Source organism: Falco cherrug, chromosome Z, assembly GCF_023634085.1.
Source record: "Falco cherrug isolate bFalChe1 chromosome Z, bFalChe1.pri, whole genome shotgun sequence".
NCBI lineage: Eukaryota > Metazoa > Chordata > Aves > Falconiformes > Falconidae > Falco > Falco cherrug.
This window is the reverse complement of record NC_073720.1, coordinates 35,002,320-35,021,974: the sequence shown is the minus strand read 5'-3', so window position 1 is coordinate 35,021,974 and position 19,655 is coordinate 35,002,320. Positions and strand designations below refer to the sequence as shown.

The window sequence follows — 19,655 nt, the reverse complement described above, 5'->3', positions numbered from 1 at the left end:
GCCAGAAGTGCTGAGAACTGGAATGCACTCAGCTACAGATGCTTCTTGCAAGGGGTGACAGTTCCCAGTCCCGTGCTGTATCAGCCTACATTTTGAACATGATTACATATAGGCATAATATACAGTACAGTTACAAAGCACAGTCTTTGTGATAGTCCATTTTGTAGGGATAAGAGGCACACAGAAGTACACGCATTTCTTGGTAGGTATGCAAAAATGTTTTCTTCTGGAAGAGCATGGATATTACCACTTGTCATAAAGAGAGTATATACATAAAGAAAGATATTTTCCTACATTCTCTGAGTATAAGAAAAACCTCTGTTCCTGCACAAATGTACATTTTGAACATGCCTTACTGCAGAAAGAATCATGAGGTCTACTAGCAATTTTATTACAATTTCAATATAATATTATAATGTTGCAATATTATTATTTAAATAATTAGTAATACTAACTTAGTTATACACTTTTCTACACTCTTTTGCTCTAGAAGTAGGTTAAAATTAATTATAAACAGCAAACAAAATCCCTAACCAAATAGCACCCCCAACAGCCAGAATTAAGAAAACTAGTAATTTTGCTGCCGTTTTCTTCGACTTTGAATACTGCAGACTGCCCTTGCAGGATACAAAATCATTCTTCATGAAGTTTTGGTAAAACATTTCTTCTGAATTGCAACATTTTTTCCAGGTGGGGAGATTGGCCTGACTCCTCGCATTGAGATCTTAACCTTTGTTGTCTCTGATGTTGTGGCTGGCCTAGATGTGAAAGACTGCTGTTACAATGGACCTCTTCCTTCTCCAGTGCCGCGACATGATGCATTTCCAGTATATGACCTCAACGTCACTGTACTTCCAGTAGACAACCAGCCTCCATCAATTGCAACTGGTGAAAGCTTCCTTGCACTATAGCATTATAATGTGGGCTATGAAGTACTGCAATAGCTAAAGACTCAGGGTTTTTGTTAGCATCCGAAAAAGTCAGCTGAGATGAGCATACAAAAGTTTTGGATCAGAATTTCCATCAATATTTGTTTTTTCTTTTGCTAGTTTAGTGCAATCACCAAATTCAGCTGCAGGTGCAAATATGAGTAACTGCTTGTGGCTCTTAAGTTGCATGTTTGAATCATGTGCTTAGAGATGAAAGCGCTCAGGTCTGCTCTCCTCCATGCCCATTGCTGCATATGTAAACTATGGCTGAGTAAAAGTGATTGATATCTTGTCCCTGAAGAGAACTGAGGTCCGGACAATTGTCAGGTTTATACAATGCAAAAACATAAACATAAATATCCATCTACCTTTGCATGTAAAATATACTACAGAAATCTAGATTCTGGTCCTCACATGAAGGGAGAGAATCTTTTATTACCTATATTTAATTCTGTTAGTGAATAAAGACAAATCTAGGCGATATATATAACAGATCAAATTAAGAGATGTGAAGCCATGTTTTCACTAATACTCTTCAGGATGTAAAACAGTTAAAATGGAAATAATGTTGGTATTGTATATTTAGTCCAATAACCGCCCATTCCATGGACCTCCTGCCCTTTTGATGAAGTATATAGTATTCATATTAAAAGGTATGCTTTCTTTATGCTCATCTTTTTGAATGTCATTTGTTTGTAAGCATCACATATAAGTTACTTATCTCAGAGAATATTTAAGCATATGTATAAGTAGTTTTGTAATTTGCAGGCTTTTACCCAAGTAACGTTCTAGAAACGAAGCATTGTCCCAGCAGGGAAATTAAGCACAGATGCATGAAGAATTGTTCATTACGAGCAATTTGTAACACCTCTCATATAATCAATGCTCTGACAAACAGAAGTAACAAACTGATTTTAAGCAGGACATAAACTATACCTAATAACTTAGCAGTAAAATAATTTCATGATCTCATTCTTCTCTACTTACATGATGGCAAAAGTAGAGCTGATAGCACGAGCAGAGAAAAAAAGCCTGAACCAGAACCTCCTCAGTAATGCAGTATTTGTTGGTTTTCCCCCATAGCTATCTTTCCCATTCTGGTTAACAAAAACAATAGTAGAATGAGGTAAATAAGCACTAATGCTTATCATATTGTTTGTGCGCAGGTGCAAGGTTTGTGGTGGAGGAGGGCTCCTCAGCAGCCCTTACCACCAACCATTTGTTTGCCATTGACCCTGACACCACTGCAGATGACTTAGAGTTTGTCTTGGTTTCCCCTCCCCAGTTTGGTTACATTGAAAACATACTGCCTTCTCCTGGGTTTGAGAAGAGCAACACTGGTATAAGTATAGGTAAGTTTTAATGATGTATGGTAATCAAACAGATGAAATACAGAGGGCTTGTTGAGGGCTGTGTGGCGGGCTCTGGTGAAACAGCTGCAGGTGTGTGCATTAATATGGACTTACTGAGGAAGGCAGATGCTGGCAAATTAAGAGCAGTGGGACTGTGTGGGAGGAGTTCAAAGGGAGACTGCAGCTCTGCAAATGTGAAGAATTGAAGCACTTGGAGTAAACAAGCCAATCCTTGTTTTATGCATTCCAGCTGCAATCTATTAGAAGCGCTAATACGAGACATTAATCTGCTCTCTCTGCCTCCTCCTTCACTCCCCCATGCAAGGCTCCTGCACTTTGCTTAACTAAACTTCTGTCAATTAAATGTGGTAGCTGTGAATCTGAAAAGCCTGGGTCCCATGTTAGTTTCTAAGGCAAAGTTGCAAAAGTGATGGAGGAGGTGGTTGACTTGGGTCTCTTCCCTTGTCCACCTTCAAACACTGTAAAGCAGCTTTATCCTTAGCAGAACAGATTGTGGCCTGCTCTGTAATGCTACCAGCTTTTTTTACCAGTGTCTCCAGCTGGACACCTGGAATCACTGAGCATTTTGGTCTCCATTTTCCTGGCCTGTCAGTCAAATAACAAACCATGTAGTTATTTAGATCTCAGATCTTTTCCTACTTGTTCTTTGCACCTTTTTATTTGGGCTCTGTTCTGCAAACTGAAATGAAAAGTATGAAGTTGCACAGTCCTGCAAGAAGCAGAAGGATGTATTTTTGTTTCAGGGGAAGGGCATGTGTCCTGTGGTAACATATGCAGTGTAAATCTTTCAGCCAAAAAATGACTGAGAACTTTTAAAATCCAAGTTATTTGTTCTTTGAAGAAAGACACAGTTTCAGATTTTTTAAATGATACATAAGACAAGAAAGCAGGAAAAGATTGTGCTAACTCATCATCTCTTTAAAATCTCCAGCTTCGTTTCAGCTGAAGCACCTGAAAGCTCTGAACATAAACTATGTACAAGCCAGGCACATGCGAATGGAGCCAACAGCAGACCACTTTGTACTTTATGTCACTGATGGGCTGCATCACTCAGCAGAGACTCCATTTTTCGTGTGGATCAACCCAACCAACGATGAAGTCCCAGATTTCATAGCAAGGAATATTACCGTAAGGAGAGAATCAAAATGCCTGTCATAGAATTATTTTATATCAGAAAACACTTTTAAATATGAACAAGAACATTGTTCTGTCACCTGTTCCTCTGCACCTTTCCCTTACTTTATTAGTCCAGCCTAGTTCAGGAAACAGCCAAGTTAAAATCCATGTAAACCTGTAAGGCAGAGCTTCAGCTGGACCAGTGCAGTGCACAGCTCTGGTAACTTGCAGTTAAGTAAAAAAGAAAAAAGTAATCTAGAAAGTAGAAGGATCTTTATGCTTTCAAGATAACAATCAAAAGCTTTTATAATTTTTTGTAGAGTTTTCTTATGTTTCTGGCATAGCCTCTCCCCTCTCTGAAGACTGCTTTTAACGTAGACAATAATTCTGTGACCACCATGCTAGGGCAGTGTAAGCTAATCTTACCGTAAAGTGCATATAAGTGTAAAAATCTATATACATCAGATTTTTATATATATTTATGTATTTAAAGGCTTTCTGCTCTGTGCATTCCCTCATACTTACTAAGAAGTTTACTTACCCAACAGCTTTTCTATTAATTAGGGCAGGTATGAACCCCTTATCTCACCTTCTCATTTCATCACTGTAACCATTTACTACTCTGTCTCTTAAACTGTTTGAAATCAGTAGCTGGTTCAATACCTACTAGGAGGGGGGTGGAGCAAACAAAGAGATAAACTAATACACAGAAGTACCTACTTAAGAAATCATGTTAAAATTTTGTATCTTATTTTTATGTAAAAGAATTGGACATCTTTTCTTTCATGTTCAGGTCCGAGAGGGGGATATGAAAGAGTTGGATCTCTCCGTTATCAATGCGGTTGATCTGGATGTTCCTCAAGACCGTTTGGTATTTGAGGTTGTGCAGAGGCCCTTGTATGGGTTCCTTATTAATGGAGTTCATGGCAATGATATTCTGCACTATAAACAGTTAATTAACCATGACCACCACAGCCATGTGTTGCTTGTTCATGACTTTTCCATGGAGCTACTGAAGAACGGTATGTGCGCATTCTTCTGACACTGGTCTTTCTTTCCTTTGAAGGGGCAAGGTGGCACAGTAAGGAATCTTCACCACTTATTTATTCACCTGCCTTGTATGTATTTCCAAGACAGTGTTTAGGAACAGAAGTTAACCTAATTAATGCTAATGTTGTCTGTTGATTTTAGGAACTGTCAATAAAATCACCGTGAGAGTCCTACATGTTAGAAAGTGTAGTAATATGACTAGGGAGGCCATCTGCCCTGAAGAAATAAAGGAAATATTATGACTTATCAGCAAACAGGTCTCAAAATGTTTGACAGCACCTAGAACAGAGACAGAGTGATTTAAAAACACATTAACTGATCATGGGATTAAATATTGCTCTAAATGATTACAGAATCATAGAATTATAGAACAGTTTGGGTTGGATCATCTAGTCCAACCCTCCTGCCATGGGCAGGGGCACCTTTCTCTACATCAGGTTGCTCAAAGCCCCATCCAACCTGGCCTTGAACACTTCCAGGGATGAGGCATCCACAGCTTCTCTGTGTCTCACCACCCTTGTTATAAAACATATTTTCCTTATGTCCAGTCTAAACCTACCCCCTCTCAGTTTAAAACCCTTGCCCCTCTTACTGTCACTACAGGCTTTGGTAAAAAGTCTCTCTCTATCTTTCCTATAAGGCTCCTTTATATATTGAAAGGCTGCAGTATATACCTTCGTCATAACTCCACATACCTAAAGGTAAAGGTATGAACTGGGGCTATATAGCTTAGCATGACCAGTTAACTAGCTTTGAAACAACAAAGCTCTTCCAAGTATCTGTAATCAAAAAGTGTATTTAACAGTGCAAAGAATATGGTGGATTCTTTCAGACTGTGGCCATTTAATGAAACATGGGATGTATCATTATAAAGAGGGACACGTATTTAATCCTTCCACTCAGGTTACAGTTCAGCCCTCAAAACCTGAGGAAAGATTTCTTCTCTCTGCCTGTCTAATACAAACCTTCAGAAATATCATGTCCCCACCCCAAATTCCTGAGCCTTCCCAAGTCTTATTTTTGACTCTTTTGCAATTGTTTGGCTTTTCTCTTTTCCTGTCAACAATGGTGACCAAGCCACCTACAGCCCAGATCTTCCGATTGTCCATTGTCACAGTCACAAGGCCAGCTACTCTCCCCAGGGCTTGTTTAAAGCTCCCTGAGGATTATTTAAGACACAGAAGAGTGTTGCCTGATAGTCTCACCCTTTCTGTGGTCCCTGTTAAAATGGATTGGAATGAGGGGAGGAGAAACAAAGTGGCTTTTTCAGGCTGAGAAACTCTTTTGTGAAGTGACTTAATCAGGTCAGTCTGGTGTCTTTGAGTCAATAGTATGTTGTTAGATTAATGAACAGCAGTGGCTTGCCAAGCTCATCTTCTGGTATGCTGTGACCAGGGCATATGTAGAGGGGTTAAGGAAGGAGGGTGGTGGAAGCAGAGTGAAACGATGTGAGAGATTTTTGCAGGAGTCAGATTTATTTGTTCTTTCCATTTGTCTTCCTCCCTCCCTCCCTCTCTCTCTTCCTCTTCTCCCTGCTCACCCTGCATAGGAATGAAGCTGATGTACTTGCATGACAATTCGGAAAACCTCACTGACAGCTTTAAAATCCAGCTATCAGATGGGAAACATAAAGTCCTCAGAACCATTTCAGTAAAGGTCATCCCGGTTAATGATGAGAAACCAGTGCTGAGCAAGTAAGACACATGTTCCTGTCTCTGACAGAGGGATGAGTTCAGACAAAATGATACAAAAGTGATAAAACAGTAAGTCAGTGACTGATGGGGATGATGCCATAACTAGTCACAGACTGTCAATGCAGATGTTTCCATGTGGGTCTCTATCAGCCAGTTTAACGAATAAAGAATTTAGTGAAAGAAGGACATACTTTAATACTGCTCAATATTAAAAGAATAGAGGAAAAAAAAAAAAAGCAGGGTAGCATGCTTGTTTTGTCTTTTGCAACTAACTTTAAGATGTTTGCCAGAGAGTCCTGATCTTTGCACATCTCTGCTGGCCACTGACCATGATGGTATGGACTGCAGCTACTCAACTTTCCCCTTCCCTGGGGCAACCGCCTGTCTAAACATGTCTCTGAAAGCAGCTCTGAATTTTGGCATAAGAGAATCCACAAAGCTGATGCCTCCTTGCACCATGAGGGAAAGCCTGTCAGTTTAATGATTCTCTTCTTTTCTATTACAAAACTCTATTTTTCACCCATAATTCAGCTTCTAAAAAGGTACATGATAACTTCCTTTCCAGTTCAAAACTAGGACTCATAAATGAATTAAAGGGTCAGAAATTGGCTGGCTGACCATTTGCAGATAGCTAGCTGGCTGCAAGAGAGCCAAACCTCTGGGACATTTTAACAAAGGGCTGATCCCTTGGGATCCCCGTTTTTTAGCTGATGACCTGCCACATGGATTACCAGGGCTTCTGTCCTCCTGGCTGCTTTCCAGCCCTGGACAGGCAGATGGGGAGCTCAGGACCTGAAGGCTTTGGGGGTATAGCTCTGAACCTCTAAAGCTGGCATTTCAGAAATGACTTGCAGCCTGTTAAGCAGGCTGCCACTAAAGTGTGAATTTCTGATCCCTTGGGATATTTGGCCTACCTTCTGATCAGACCTCCATTTCCCATGGCGAAGAATGTTGAATGTTTTTTATACCATATAGAGCTTCCTGCATTAATAAATGTTAGTTTTAATAGTTGAAAGTTTATCGAGGACCACATAATGCTAACAAGAAAGTCCATATCTTGCTAGAATAAAGGTTATAGTGTTTGTATTCATATCATGTACTGATAATTACCTTTTTTTTCCTCACATGGTAAAGATTGATATGTTGTTTTCCACCCTTTCTTTGTGAAGAAAAGTGATGGACTTCAAGAAGCCAAGTGTTTTTAGCTTTGCCCAGCTCTGTCCAGAAACTTGCTGCTTTGTCTGGTGATGTTAGATCTCAGCATTTGCCATTCCTGTGGTGAACGGTAGCACATAGTGAGGCATCTACTTGCAAAACAGCTGTTTCATTGTAAGAAGTTACTCCTTCTTGCCTGCTACTCTTCCACTGACATGCAGTATGCTCCCAGTGGTTAAGCAGTGGTGCTCTAAGGAAACATGTTCTGTTTGGCATTGAAGTGGTTTAGCTGCCACAGTCACCACATCTTTGCTGTGGAGTAGGAACTCCTTTATGATACTGTGGTGTTTTACAGATGAACATTTGACAATACCTGTAAGCTTTTTCTCATCTTTTGATCTAGGGGCACCTTTCCACCCCAGGGAATTTCAGCTCTCATCTCTGTTAGCTATGGTCAACAGACTGATGAATCTGGGATGGGACATTTTTGGCTGGCAAACAGTGGCTTTTATTCACAGTGATTGCCAAAAACTCAATCTGTCACCTCTTGGATTGCATCCTGTAGCAAGGGGTGCCCTAGGGGAATGTAGGCCTCATGAGGGTACTTCCAGGGGGTACTACATTCCCCTTGAAAGCTTCTTCTCAAGATGAGACTTGTGAGTGCTACAAGGACTTAATCAACTAACTGCTATGCAGAAAAATGAGTTGGGATTAGACAGCATTCAGGGTGTAGCTAAACATGTTTATCTTCACTTTTTTTTTTTTTAATCTTCTCTTCCTCGCTCATACAGTCTTTGGGTCAGACACCTGGTCTTTCTGTTTGCATAGTCCCAGCATGTTTATTGCTGGTATGAACAAATCATTAAAGCTGCTTGATCTTCATTAATATGACTTCATATACTTTGTCATATCAGTCCATTTTCGTTGCTTCTCATTTTGCCAAACAGGACATTTCTATGCCTCATATCCACATCAGTTTGAATATGAATCTTCAGCAAAAAACCCTCTGCTCTTTCTGAGAATAATAAATGTATTCCAAAATCACTAAGTAACTCTGACAACTCCTTCTCTGGAAACCTCAGCTGCCACTCTGCTTTGGAGCAGCCAGTTGCAGCTTGGCAAAGGAAGGAGCAGTTATATGAAGAATGTGTCTTTAGAATTCTTGTGAAAATTGATCTTTATTTGGCCTTTGAAATAGCACGGCTTGCACATGCTTAGTTGTGTCCAGCCAGAGCTTAGCTGCCCAAATGCCTAAGGAGTCTGTCCTTCTCCAACCTGCCCCATGGCCCCTGGGCAGATTAGCTTGAGGAGGTCCCATCCCTGTGGTGACTGAATATGCTGAATCCCCTCCAACCTCCTTGAACCTTTTGTATAGTCTAATAATACTGTTAGGGTGCTACATTGCAAAAATGTAAAATAGCCAATAGCAAAACAATAAAGCAGGGTGCAGAAGCAAACTGGAGGATGGCTGCTCGCTGAGAACAGAAACAGAGCAGGTATGATCCAAGAATCATCCTGGAGAAAAACTGCATGAATTTCAGACTATGTGGGATTTTTTCCCTAAGAGCTGCAGCAAATTTTATTTCTTGCTAGTGATGCCATTTCTGCCAAAGAATAGGTGGCTTTAACCTACTTTTTGAATCAAGAACCCAGGAGAATTCTGCAGTGGGGAGCACAGAGAAGTCAGATAGGTCTTTGTAGTGTCTCTTAAAGATCAAAGTGAGCAGGGACAGACTATTTGAGAGACTGTCTTTTCTCTAATAAACAATGAATTCATTAGAGCCAGTATTGCTACGCTATGGTTTATAGTAGTAGTAACATACAATACAGCCTGTTTGTTTACATTGTCCTCTTATAAATTGTATGAGGGTAAGTGGAATAGGGCCCAGGGAAAGAAGGCAGATGTGGTAAATCTCAGGTTGTAGGTATCTACTTTGTTGTTTTTCACCATTGTAAGAAGAAGCTGGCCTACCCTGTTTGCTTTTTTTTTTTTTTTTTTTGGTCTTTTGAACTGAAATAGGCACTCTCCTTTCATTCTTTCTGCAGTTGTAATTTCTGTCAGCATCTGGGTAATCCATATTCCTGGCAGAGTAATTACATGTTGGAAAGGTTACTTTTCTTTTATTGCATAAATACATGACTCTAATTTTTGCAGGAAGGATGATATAGACGTGAACATGGGTGAAACTCGAATAATTTCTGGTGCTGTTCTGTCAGCAGAAGATAAAGATACCCCTAGGGAAAGAATTTACTACTTATTTGAAACACTTCCAGAAAACGGTCAGCTTCAGCTCAAGGTTAGTCTTTGTACTTCAACAAAAAGCAGGCATGCAAAGAACTCTGTTATTTTAGGGTAGAATGAAGTTCATCTTCCTTTTCTCCCAAATGTCTGTCATGTTTTGAAGTAGACAGCTGTGGCCAGTTCGATTGTTGGAAGAACGTTTGAACCAAACAATGATGCTGTCCTAGAGACTTTGACAGTAAAGGCCAGATCCTCAGATGGAGGAGAGGGAGGGTGAGAAGCATGGCAGATACCTCAGGTGATAATGGAGAGATATGCTCAGAGAGTCAGCCCATGCAGGGGGACAGCCAAGTGTTGAAGCTGGGATGGGTTGGGGGGAAGGTCCTTAATCAAAAAAAGTGACTAGTGAGCCATTGCAATTATTTCAGGGTTCAGAAGGAATGGAGAGAGTGTGAAAAAGTGAGCAATAAATCATTAGTTAGAAGAAAATTATGTGGGGAAGGAAGGGAAAAAAGGAAGAACATGTAAAGGACATAGCAAAAGGAAAGGCAGAAATAAGATTAGGAATGGAAGGAAAGATGGCCATCTGTTAACCAAAGGTAAGCCACAGGAACAAGCATAGAAAAAATGCCTCTTTTTAATGGCATGCATATATAACAGAAAAAAAATCCAGTTTCTGAGACATGTGAGTCTGGAAAGTATTTTGATGTGGGATCCCTCCAAGGATCTGTGGATCACCCGAGGGGACTTGTGAATTAAAGGTGTCTCACACACCGGGGTGAGGAAGTGTTGGAGTCTGGAGTTGTTTGAACATGTAGGGTGCCTGCATGTATTTGAGCTCTCTGTTCTTGATAACCTTTGCTCCAAAGCTACTGACACTGTTACTGCAGGCTAAATGTCAAACACACAGATCTCCAATACAGAGTACTATGTTATCTTCAGAAAAGCAGGAAATTATATTGGGCAATTCACATCTTGCATGAGAGGACTTCTGGGGCTTTAAATTTCTGAGCTTCCCTGAAATTCCCTGTGGGTTCATTCCTGATATCCCTTTAGGTATTTTTTTTTTGTTAGAACCAAGAGCAGCTTTGTGAAATTAAGAAGTAGAAAACATAATCTGGGTCAGGAACTATCTAATTTTCACCTTGTTGGTGTCTCATTGAGAAGTGTGCAGAAATTTATTTCCTGGAGTAAAAATGGCTACATTCCACTTACTCCATTTTATTTATGATCACTGTATCTTCTCCACCCTTAGAGCTGTTTGGAAACAACTCCAGCTATTTTCTTCCCTTCAAAACATGAAGGAAAGGGTCTATAGCTCAGAAGGGAAGTCAGGTAGCTGCCACTAACAGTCTGCATAACCTGCTAAGAAACACAGTTAACGGGAGGATTCATGGGAGACTATCTGTTTAATGAAGCATGCCTGCTCTTTCCAGTTAGACCAAGGATGGATGACTCTCCAAACTGGAATGAAGTGCACTCAGGAAGAACTGGATATGAACCTTGTGAGATATGTCCATACAGGAGCTACAGGGTCCAAGAACCAAGACAGCTTCAAGTTTTATCTGTGGGATGGGTACAACAGATCCCCAGCTGTGGACTTCTACATAAATATCAAGGACACGGAAAAGGGTAAAGATCTGCCAGACCTGATGTTTTACAGTGTCAGTTTCTGAAATAAAGATGATCTGAGTGCATGTCCTGATCCTTCCCTGAGAACTACATAAGCCCTTGGCAAGTCTCCTCGCAGATCCCAAAAGTCTGTCTGCTTGGATTTCACTGCTGACCAGAGCCCTGATATTCCCATTGGTGAAGAAGGGGTCCTGGGATTTTAAAAGGCTCTGCCTGCAGCAATGCCTTGCACCTTGCCTCCCAGGACTCCCAGCTACTTCCAAATGGAGTTGCAAATATCCTTCTTAAACTAGTTTTATGTCTGACTAAATCAAAGCACAGAAAAACATCAAGGATGCAATAAGGTAGGCAAAATATTGTTCAAGAACAGCTCTGTCTCCCAGGTTTATGCTCTTAGTCTCACTATCTCTCTCCTTTTATTGCATCCCTACCAGAAACCGAAATTATACCAAGTTAACCTACACTGCTAAGATAGAAGCAAGGGTCAGAGAGTTGTGCTGTCTCCATCCTTGACAGTATTCCCTGATTGGATAAAGCCCTGAGCGATCTGGTTATGGCTGATCTCATGATTCACCCTGCTTTGAGCAGAAGGTTGGACTAGAGATATCCTGAAGTCCCTTCCAGCCTGAATTTCCCTGTAATCCTACAGTCCTATGATTTCTCTACTGGTGATGGCTTGTGTGTGGCTAAATAATGCATAAGAGATCAATTTACAATTCACCATGACTATTTCAGTGTTGTTTTATCTACCCTGCAGGAGACATTGCTGTTTTCTTAAAACCTCTTAGAGTGCCAAAAGGGGATCGGGGCTACATTACAACTGATGTCCTCCTTGCACTGGATGGTACTGACAAACCAGAGGAGCTCCTCTGTGTGATAACTTCCCCACCCCAGTATGGACAAATAGAATACATCAGCTATCCGGGTATCCCCATTACAAGCTTCAGTCAAATGGATGTAGCAAGACAGATAGTCTGCTATGTTCACAACACAAAGGCAGCTGTTTCTGAAGATACATTCAGGTAAGGCATAACACCCCACTCCCTAAACTTTTCCCCTTGAATGTTCTTTTTGATATTTAAAAAAACCCACAATACAACAGAAACAAAACTGAAACCCAGACAAATTATTAAAAAGAGGTGAAAGCTCTGTGGGTATTCTCAATATTTATATAGCAAAGATATTTCTACACATAGTTGTGACTGCTTTGGTAAAAAATGCATTTTCTAATGGATGCTGAAACTGTAGCCAGAACCACATTCACTCAATAACACTAGCTTCAATATTATTATAGCACCCAAATATACACAGCTGTTAAGATTTAAGAGGGGGAGAAGGACTGAGAACATGCTTTATGGAATTTTCCTGTGGTTTCTTGCTGCAACTGGATGTGGTAAAAGTGGCCCATACAGGTATTAAATAACTGCTTTCTTTTTTATTCTTATTTATCATATTCATTCGATTCCAGGCTTTTTGAATCCATAAGTAGTTCTTCAACATACTGAAAACCATTCCACTTATCTATTCTGGCATCACAATGGCTCAGAAATTCATGTAGACAATTAGATTTTTGGGGTAGACCTGGTTACCTATAAGCCCAGTTCAGCAGCCTAGTGATAAATATCACTAGGTTTAGTTTCATCTGTTTCTGCACCTTCCCCTTACACCAGCTTAGACTAGCTGCACTCCTAAAGCGAGTATTTCCTTGTTTTGTTCTTAAATGAACCTTCCTTAGTTACAGAGTGGAATGATGTAATGAGCTATAATCAGGTAAAGTCAGAGTAGAGGTTTTATTGTTCAAGTCTCGGGGACATTTTTGTAAAAGATCAAATTCAGGGGAAAAAAAAAGCTCAGAAATAAGAAGTTTCTAAAGGAGGAATGCTTACTTCTTGCTAGCATTGGCAAACCCCCCTGAAAACAGTTTTTGACACAAAACGGACTTTCTATAAAATTCAAATCTTCCACACAAAATTAAAAACATATTGTTTTTTTCATTTGTGATTAAGAAAAATGAAAGATTCATCTCCTAAGAGTTGCCATTCAGAAAAGACTCCTTTTTACACTCTTTTTTGAATAGATTCCTGATCTGAATGGCATTTTCCATGATGCATGATGAAGATTCAAGAACATGTTGTGTCATCCAGTTTGAGAGCTTTTTTGCAGGGAAGTCAAGCAAGTGGGGCATGAAGACATCCAATAAACTTCCCTGTAACACCAGGGCAGCTCAGGTGACATTATCTAGACTTAAGGCAAAAGTAATTTTGTGACTTTCCTCAGTTGAAACATTTTAAACTATTCCTTCCAATAAACTAAATGTGGTGGAAATTCTAGTTAGGAGATTTCTCTAATCCACTTCTGGTCATAGCAGAAAAAGTGAACAAATAATCTCTGGCTTTGTGTTTCTTGATTGTGAAACAATATGACCAAAACTAGAATTAGCTTAGACAAGTAATGTTGCAGTAATGCCAGCCCTAGGTCAGGCAGCGTAGGAGTGGCTTGCATCACTATGATTTCTGTCCCACGCTAATTAAAGCAGGCCAAACAATTCTGAGGAAACTGTACATGTAGATAAACCCAATATCTTCTGTTTAGACCAATGGCTAAGAACCAAACTAGGAAGTCAGCCTTATAAAAGTAAGGTTACGATGCTTTAATAAATACTGATATTCAATAACTATTTTAGTCACAATAATTGACGTTCCTTGATGTTATCATTTGGAAAAGAATTTTATTTTGTTTAGGCATATAAATATTGTGGCAGGATATTATTCTTATTAAAACAAGGAATGGTTACATTAATTATATGGGTAATTATGGGGGGAGTTAACTGATCAGATTTTTACTTTCCACTGAAGTACTTCCTTCAGACATAAATTTGCCTGTATTGTTTGGTGCTGCTGGCCTGGAAGAAAGATTTGGCAGTGCTTATTTGGACAGATGACTTCAAGTGATTAGCAACCTGACATCAGATGCTGGCAGCAGGATACTAAAAGAACATGCTAATGTCCTCCATTTTGACACGCTGGCTCGATTTTGTAATGAGCTGGCACTATTTATGATTCCATTTTTATCTTTTAAATGCCATGACAGATGGTAGGTCCTACAGCCAACTCTGTTGCCATCAAACTGCAGAAAGCATGAAATGTTGGTAATGGTGAAATCAAACCATGCAACATGTCCTCCTAACTGTGCCTGAGAGTTGTCCCCTAAATTTCATCAGAGTGAGGAGAATACTGGCTGTTCTCCATTTCTGAGGAAAAGATGAAGCAGCCATAAACCAGAAACAAACAACCAAAATCTCCCAAGGTGCAGAAAAAAGGACATGTTGGACACAGGCAGCTTCATCACCTGTGAAATCAAGTGGCATACCACATTTGCATTGTAAATTTCAGTCTGATGTAAATAACCACGAGGTTTGCTCCTATCTGGTATTCTGTAAAGACTGAATGAATCTTCAGTTTATGAACTGAATTATCTAATACTTTCACTTAAATATTGTTTGAGACATCATCCAAATGATTTTACAGCCATCAAAAGAACCAGAGGAAACTCACTTCCACTGCAATCCTCCACACATTTTGAGATGGTTAAGGTCTTGCCTGAACATCTTTTGCCCTTTTTTTCCTTAGCATAGTATTGATCATCATTATTCTAGTTCTGTATTTGATTTCAGCTAGATTACTAATAGCACAACTCTTTTACCATTGGTACAATAGCATTAGGTCAGTGCAGACAGATGTCTCTAGGTTCCCAGCTGGGAATACCATCCTCAGTAAACATATTTTTAACAGCTATATAGTCCCTGGTTTGCCTACACTCATTCCCATCTGTTTCATGGCATACTGCCAGTTTACAAGTTGATCAAGCCCTAATCATCCAGCACTGGTGAAGGCAGTGAGGAGCTTTGGATGGGCAGTCTGTGTGACACAGTAAACTACTCCATGACCTACTGAAGGTCACTCATATTCCAGGCACACAACGGTATGCCAGGTCCTGACACTGTAATTATTTAAATACTTCTTTGAGGTCTGCAGTCAAGAGAGCGAAAGGAGACAGGAAATCTAAATGTCAACCAGTCCCATTTCACTTATGCGTGGCAGCAGCATGCTAGATGGAAAGCAGCCAGCTAGGCTGGCCCTCATATTGTCTGAAACAACTGACCCATGATACTGTTCCATACAAAATCAACTAAATAACTGTAACTGTATGTACATCTAAAGTGCTGGGATTTGGAGGGTGGGGGAAAAAGGAAAGTCAGGGAATGTGAACAGTCTACCACAAGCAAATTTCTTTGCAAAGCAGACCCTGTTCTGACTCAGGCAGAACAAACCTGGGTGGAAACCACCCTTGAAGATGCTTTTGAATGTACTATGCAGCATAACCACAGAAACTTCCTTAGAAAGAGAGGTAACTCCTGAGTACTGTATGGTGATGGGACATAAAGGCTCAAGAGACGTTTTCAAAGGAATTTTTACTTTGATATACTCTCAAAAGTCTTTGTTACAGGCATAATGTGCGATGTAAGAGCTTTCAGAAAAAATACTGAAGTAATAATCTTGACAATGAAAGTAGAATGAATTTTGAAGACTAAAAGATTGGTTTTCTCTATCTGATAATAAATTTCTGCAGACCATACTGTCACTCGTATGGCAAAGGCCCATACTCAGCTGGCAGGGTTCTGTTATGGTTTAACCCTAGCCAGCAGCTAAGCACCACTCCTTCACTTGCTTACTCCTCCCCAGTGGGATGGGGAGAGAATCAGAAGAATACAAGTAAGAAAACTCATGGGCTGAGATAAAGACAGTTTAATATGTAAAGTAAAAGCTGTGCATACTGGCAAAGCAAAACGAGGAATTCATTCACACTCCCCATGGGCAGGCAGGTGCTCAGCCATGCCAGGAAAGCCGGGCTCCATCACGCGTAATGGTTACTTGGGAAGACAAACACTGTAACTCTGAACATCTCCCCCTTCCTTCTTCTTCCCCCAGATTTATATGCTGAGCATGGCACAGTACAGTATGGAATGTCCCTTTGGTCAGTGGGGGCCAGCTGTCCTGGCTGTGTCCCCTCCCAGCTCCTTGTGCCCCCCAGCCTCCTCACTGGTGGGGTGGGGTAAAGGCCTGGGCACTGGGTAAGCCCTGCTCAGTGACAGTGGCAACATCTCTGCATTGTCAGCGCTGTTTTCAGCACAAATCCAAAGCATAGCCTCATACTAGCTACTGTGAAGAAAATTAACTCTACCCCAGCCACAACCAGCACAGCTTCCAACAGATTTTCTCTTCAGCCATGGGCACCCTTTTCTTTCTCTTGTTTAGGAAAGGAAAATTAACTATAGAGCATAATCAAATCATGATTATATTTATCATGAGTATATTTAAAGAAACGTTACTGTCTGAGAGAGGAATATAAGAAACTATGCTGCTAGTATATACGAATTCCCAGCATGGAATAAGAACTTTGCAGGTCTGAGCTTTTGATAAATACAGGGTACATACATCTACATTTCAGAAATTACCCTAGCAACTTGTATAGTTCTGCCCAATATCTCCCACAGAATCTTAGTATTTCAGTGAAACTTTACTTGAGAAACATGAGCCAGTTCCCCTGAGTACACAGAAATTTACAGACACAGTTAGTGCCTAAAAAACATGTAAAGTGAAATGAGGATGGATCTTTTTCCAGCTTGTTTCTTCAGTTTTGGGGCTATTGGCTACAAAAGGCTTGTAACAGTGAACAGAAAAAAAAGTATTGTCCAGGAAGATCATGCACTTCACACATCTCTTTCTGTAAGTTATGGGCAAGGCCAGCATTTTCACTGGCAGTTGCCACTGCCACGTAACCAAGTGAAGATAATGTATTTATGTATGTATGTATGCATGCCAGAGGGTGCAGTAATGCCCCCAGCCAGCCCACCATTTTAGATCTCCATCTGTATCTGAGCTAAAAGGTTAGATCAGCTCTGTTATTACTGCTGAGACTGATGGATACATCCTCAAAGCCATTCCTCTGGCACCTACCCAGATTCCTGCAGAAGCACTACAACTCTTGCCATATACCTGGCCATCAGCTTTCATGTTTTTCATCCACCTTACCCACAGTCTGGGTCTAAGCTCGGACCAGCTCTACTACTTTTGCAGTATCAACACAGGCAAGTCCTGTAGTAAAGGTGTGTATTATCATTTCATTTCAGTACATGGTGAATCAAGAACACATGCTGAAGACTACCTTGCCTCTCTTTGCTAGATTCGTCATCAGCAACGGACTGAGGACTAAGCATGGGACATTCATGATCTCCCTGGAGGCAGCCGACCAAGCTTTGCCCACACTGTCTAGGAACATGGGGTTAAGATTAGTGGAAGGCACTGTGGCACTCCTTTCTCCCGATGTCCTGCAGCTTTCAGACCCAGACACTGCCAAAGAAAACCTTACCTTCCTTTTGGCTCAGCTCCCCCAGTATGGTCATCTCTACTATCGAGGGGCTGTGCTACTGGAGTACAACTTCACCCAGCAAGATGTGGACAACGGGGATGTTGCATACAGGCACCGAGGTGGGCAATCTCAGATTGACAGATTTACGTTTGTTGCAACAGATAAAACTAATCAAGGCTTCATCGTGAATGGGAGGGTGCAGAGTGAGCCAGTGGCATTCACCATTCAGGTGAGTATGAACACAGGCCTACTTAAAAGAGATATATAGCACATATATGCAGATATAAGGTGGGAAATGTAGTAAATTTGATAAGAACTTGATGCAGTCTGTAGTTTAACTGAGGCATTTATCAGCTAAAATGTTTGCTTTCTGTGTTCCATGAATAATTAACCTGGAGAATTAAGTACTTGCCACAATGCATTACTCAGAGAATTTTATAGAGTGCAAAGAGATAGATGGTATTTAAGAGAAGAAAGACATCCTGTTTATATAAATATAAGCAAGCATATACCTGCTAAACTATTTTACACAGAAATCTCAACCCTAAAGTTGAGCCCAGCTATGAAGAGGAATGAAATTCCTCCTGCTCTGCTTTCCCACTTGGTACCTGACCCACTGATTTGCATTAGAGGGATACTAGGGTGACTGTAGATCTTTAAGCCATGGGAATCTTGAATTACAGCCACCTTGCTTCCACAACAGGACAGTCTGTCTTCCTTCTGGGAGTCTTTCTAAGATGCCTGCTCTGATTTTTACTTCCTTTACTAGGATGTTTCGGTTCACTTCCCATTTCCCTCATTTTCAAGTTCTTCCCACTGTGACATAGGCTCAGGTGTCTTTGCTATGACTTCTTGTACGTATTTATCTGGCATGTTTCAGTATATAAAGCAGGCCTGGTTGCACTATATGTCAAAATTCTGTATGTTTCAAAACACTGATACTAATGAAGAGGCTCCTAACTTCTGATGACAAAGTCTGAAGTTATATGATGAGCGAGGAGTGCCATTTTAGCAGAAGACAAGACACAGAAACAGCACCAAATATTGTGGAGTGCTAGAATATTCATCAAAGTTGTGAAAAGTACCACAGATTTGTGGAGACATATTGGCCAGGTCTATGATTGTATTTATGATAATCCTTGGGTGTCCATGATTGTTATTGTAAAACAGAGGTAAGAAACCTTTGCTGGAGTTTTCATTTGCTATGAAGAAATTTACATCAAAAAGGAGGACTACGGGGAGTGTGGGACATCACGGCAGAAGTACACAGAATTTGTGTTGCCCTCCCCAGCACATGCTTTATCCCACCGCATGCAGCAAGTGACTGGGCAATCTGGGCTTGGAAACCTTGCATGGGAAGAGTAGGTAGCTGGAGATCAGACTTCTTCTGGAGCAGGCTGTGAGTCAAAGTAGCTATTGCTACCCTGAGCAGGCTGCTGTGCTTTTAGCAAAAATAAGACAGAGAATAATTTGATGCTGTAAAATGAATATACATTTGTCTAACTTTCATTTAGGTGGATCATTTGGACAAAATGGCACCAAAAATTATTCATCTCCATTGCTTTTCTGATGTGGAAATGCTGAAGAATGGCAATTACGGGATCTATATTACTGCCAGGTCCCTGAAGGCATCTGACCCCAATACAGAAGATGACAAAATAATTTTTAAGATTTTACAAGGTCCTTATTATGGCTACCTGGAAAATGTAACAACAGGTGCTGTCTTCTATAATCTCTGTATTTTGGGACATACATTAACGTTTGCTTGATAAAGGAAATCAAAATTTCTTAGCAAACTGGGCAAGGTTTTAATGTAGCAAGAAAGCTTTTGAAATGAAATCTGAGTTTCAAATTCATCATGAATCCTCAAAGAGTTTGAGACTATAGTCAAGAGCTTCTGTTGAGAAACTATTTTTTGTTTGTGTCAAGAAAATATAGATTAATATTGAACTTAGCCTTTTGATGAACAAATCACATGGGGAGAAATCAGCTGGGGCTTATAACGAGCTGGGACGTAGCTGTTTAGCTATAAAAT

General features: G+C 40.4%; 1 protein-coding gene across 2 annotated transcripts in view; it reads left to right on the top strand.

Moving 5' to 3' along the window:
- Positions 1-19,655, top strand: part of FREM1 (FRAS1 related extracellular matrix 1) — a 74,703-nt gene that overhangs the window by 32,586 nt on the left and 22,462 nt on the right. Inside the window, exons 17-26 of one of the 2 annotated variants that reach the window (XM_027807920.2) lie at positions 691-888; positions 2,096-2,281; positions 3,234-3,430; positions 4,212-4,440; positions 6,018-6,162; positions 9,473-9,614; positions 10,996-11,191; positions 11,949-12,213; positions 17,435-17,849; positions 19,135-19,336. In XM_027807920.2, coding sequence (XP_027663721.2) covers positions 691-888; positions 2,096-2,281; positions 3,234-3,430; positions 4,212-4,440; positions 6,018-6,162; positions 9,473-9,614; positions 10,996-11,191; positions 11,949-12,213; positions 17,435-17,849; positions 19,135-19,336 — 2,175 coding nt within the window. Of the gene's footprint in view, positions 1-690; positions 2,282-3,233; positions 3,431-4,211; positions 4,441-6,017; positions 6,163-9,472; positions 9,615-10,995; positions 11,192-11,948; positions 12,214-17,434; positions 17,850-19,134; positions 19,337-19,655 lie in introns of those variants that run through there. The other variant, XM_055699759.1, reaches the window with a different exon arrangement.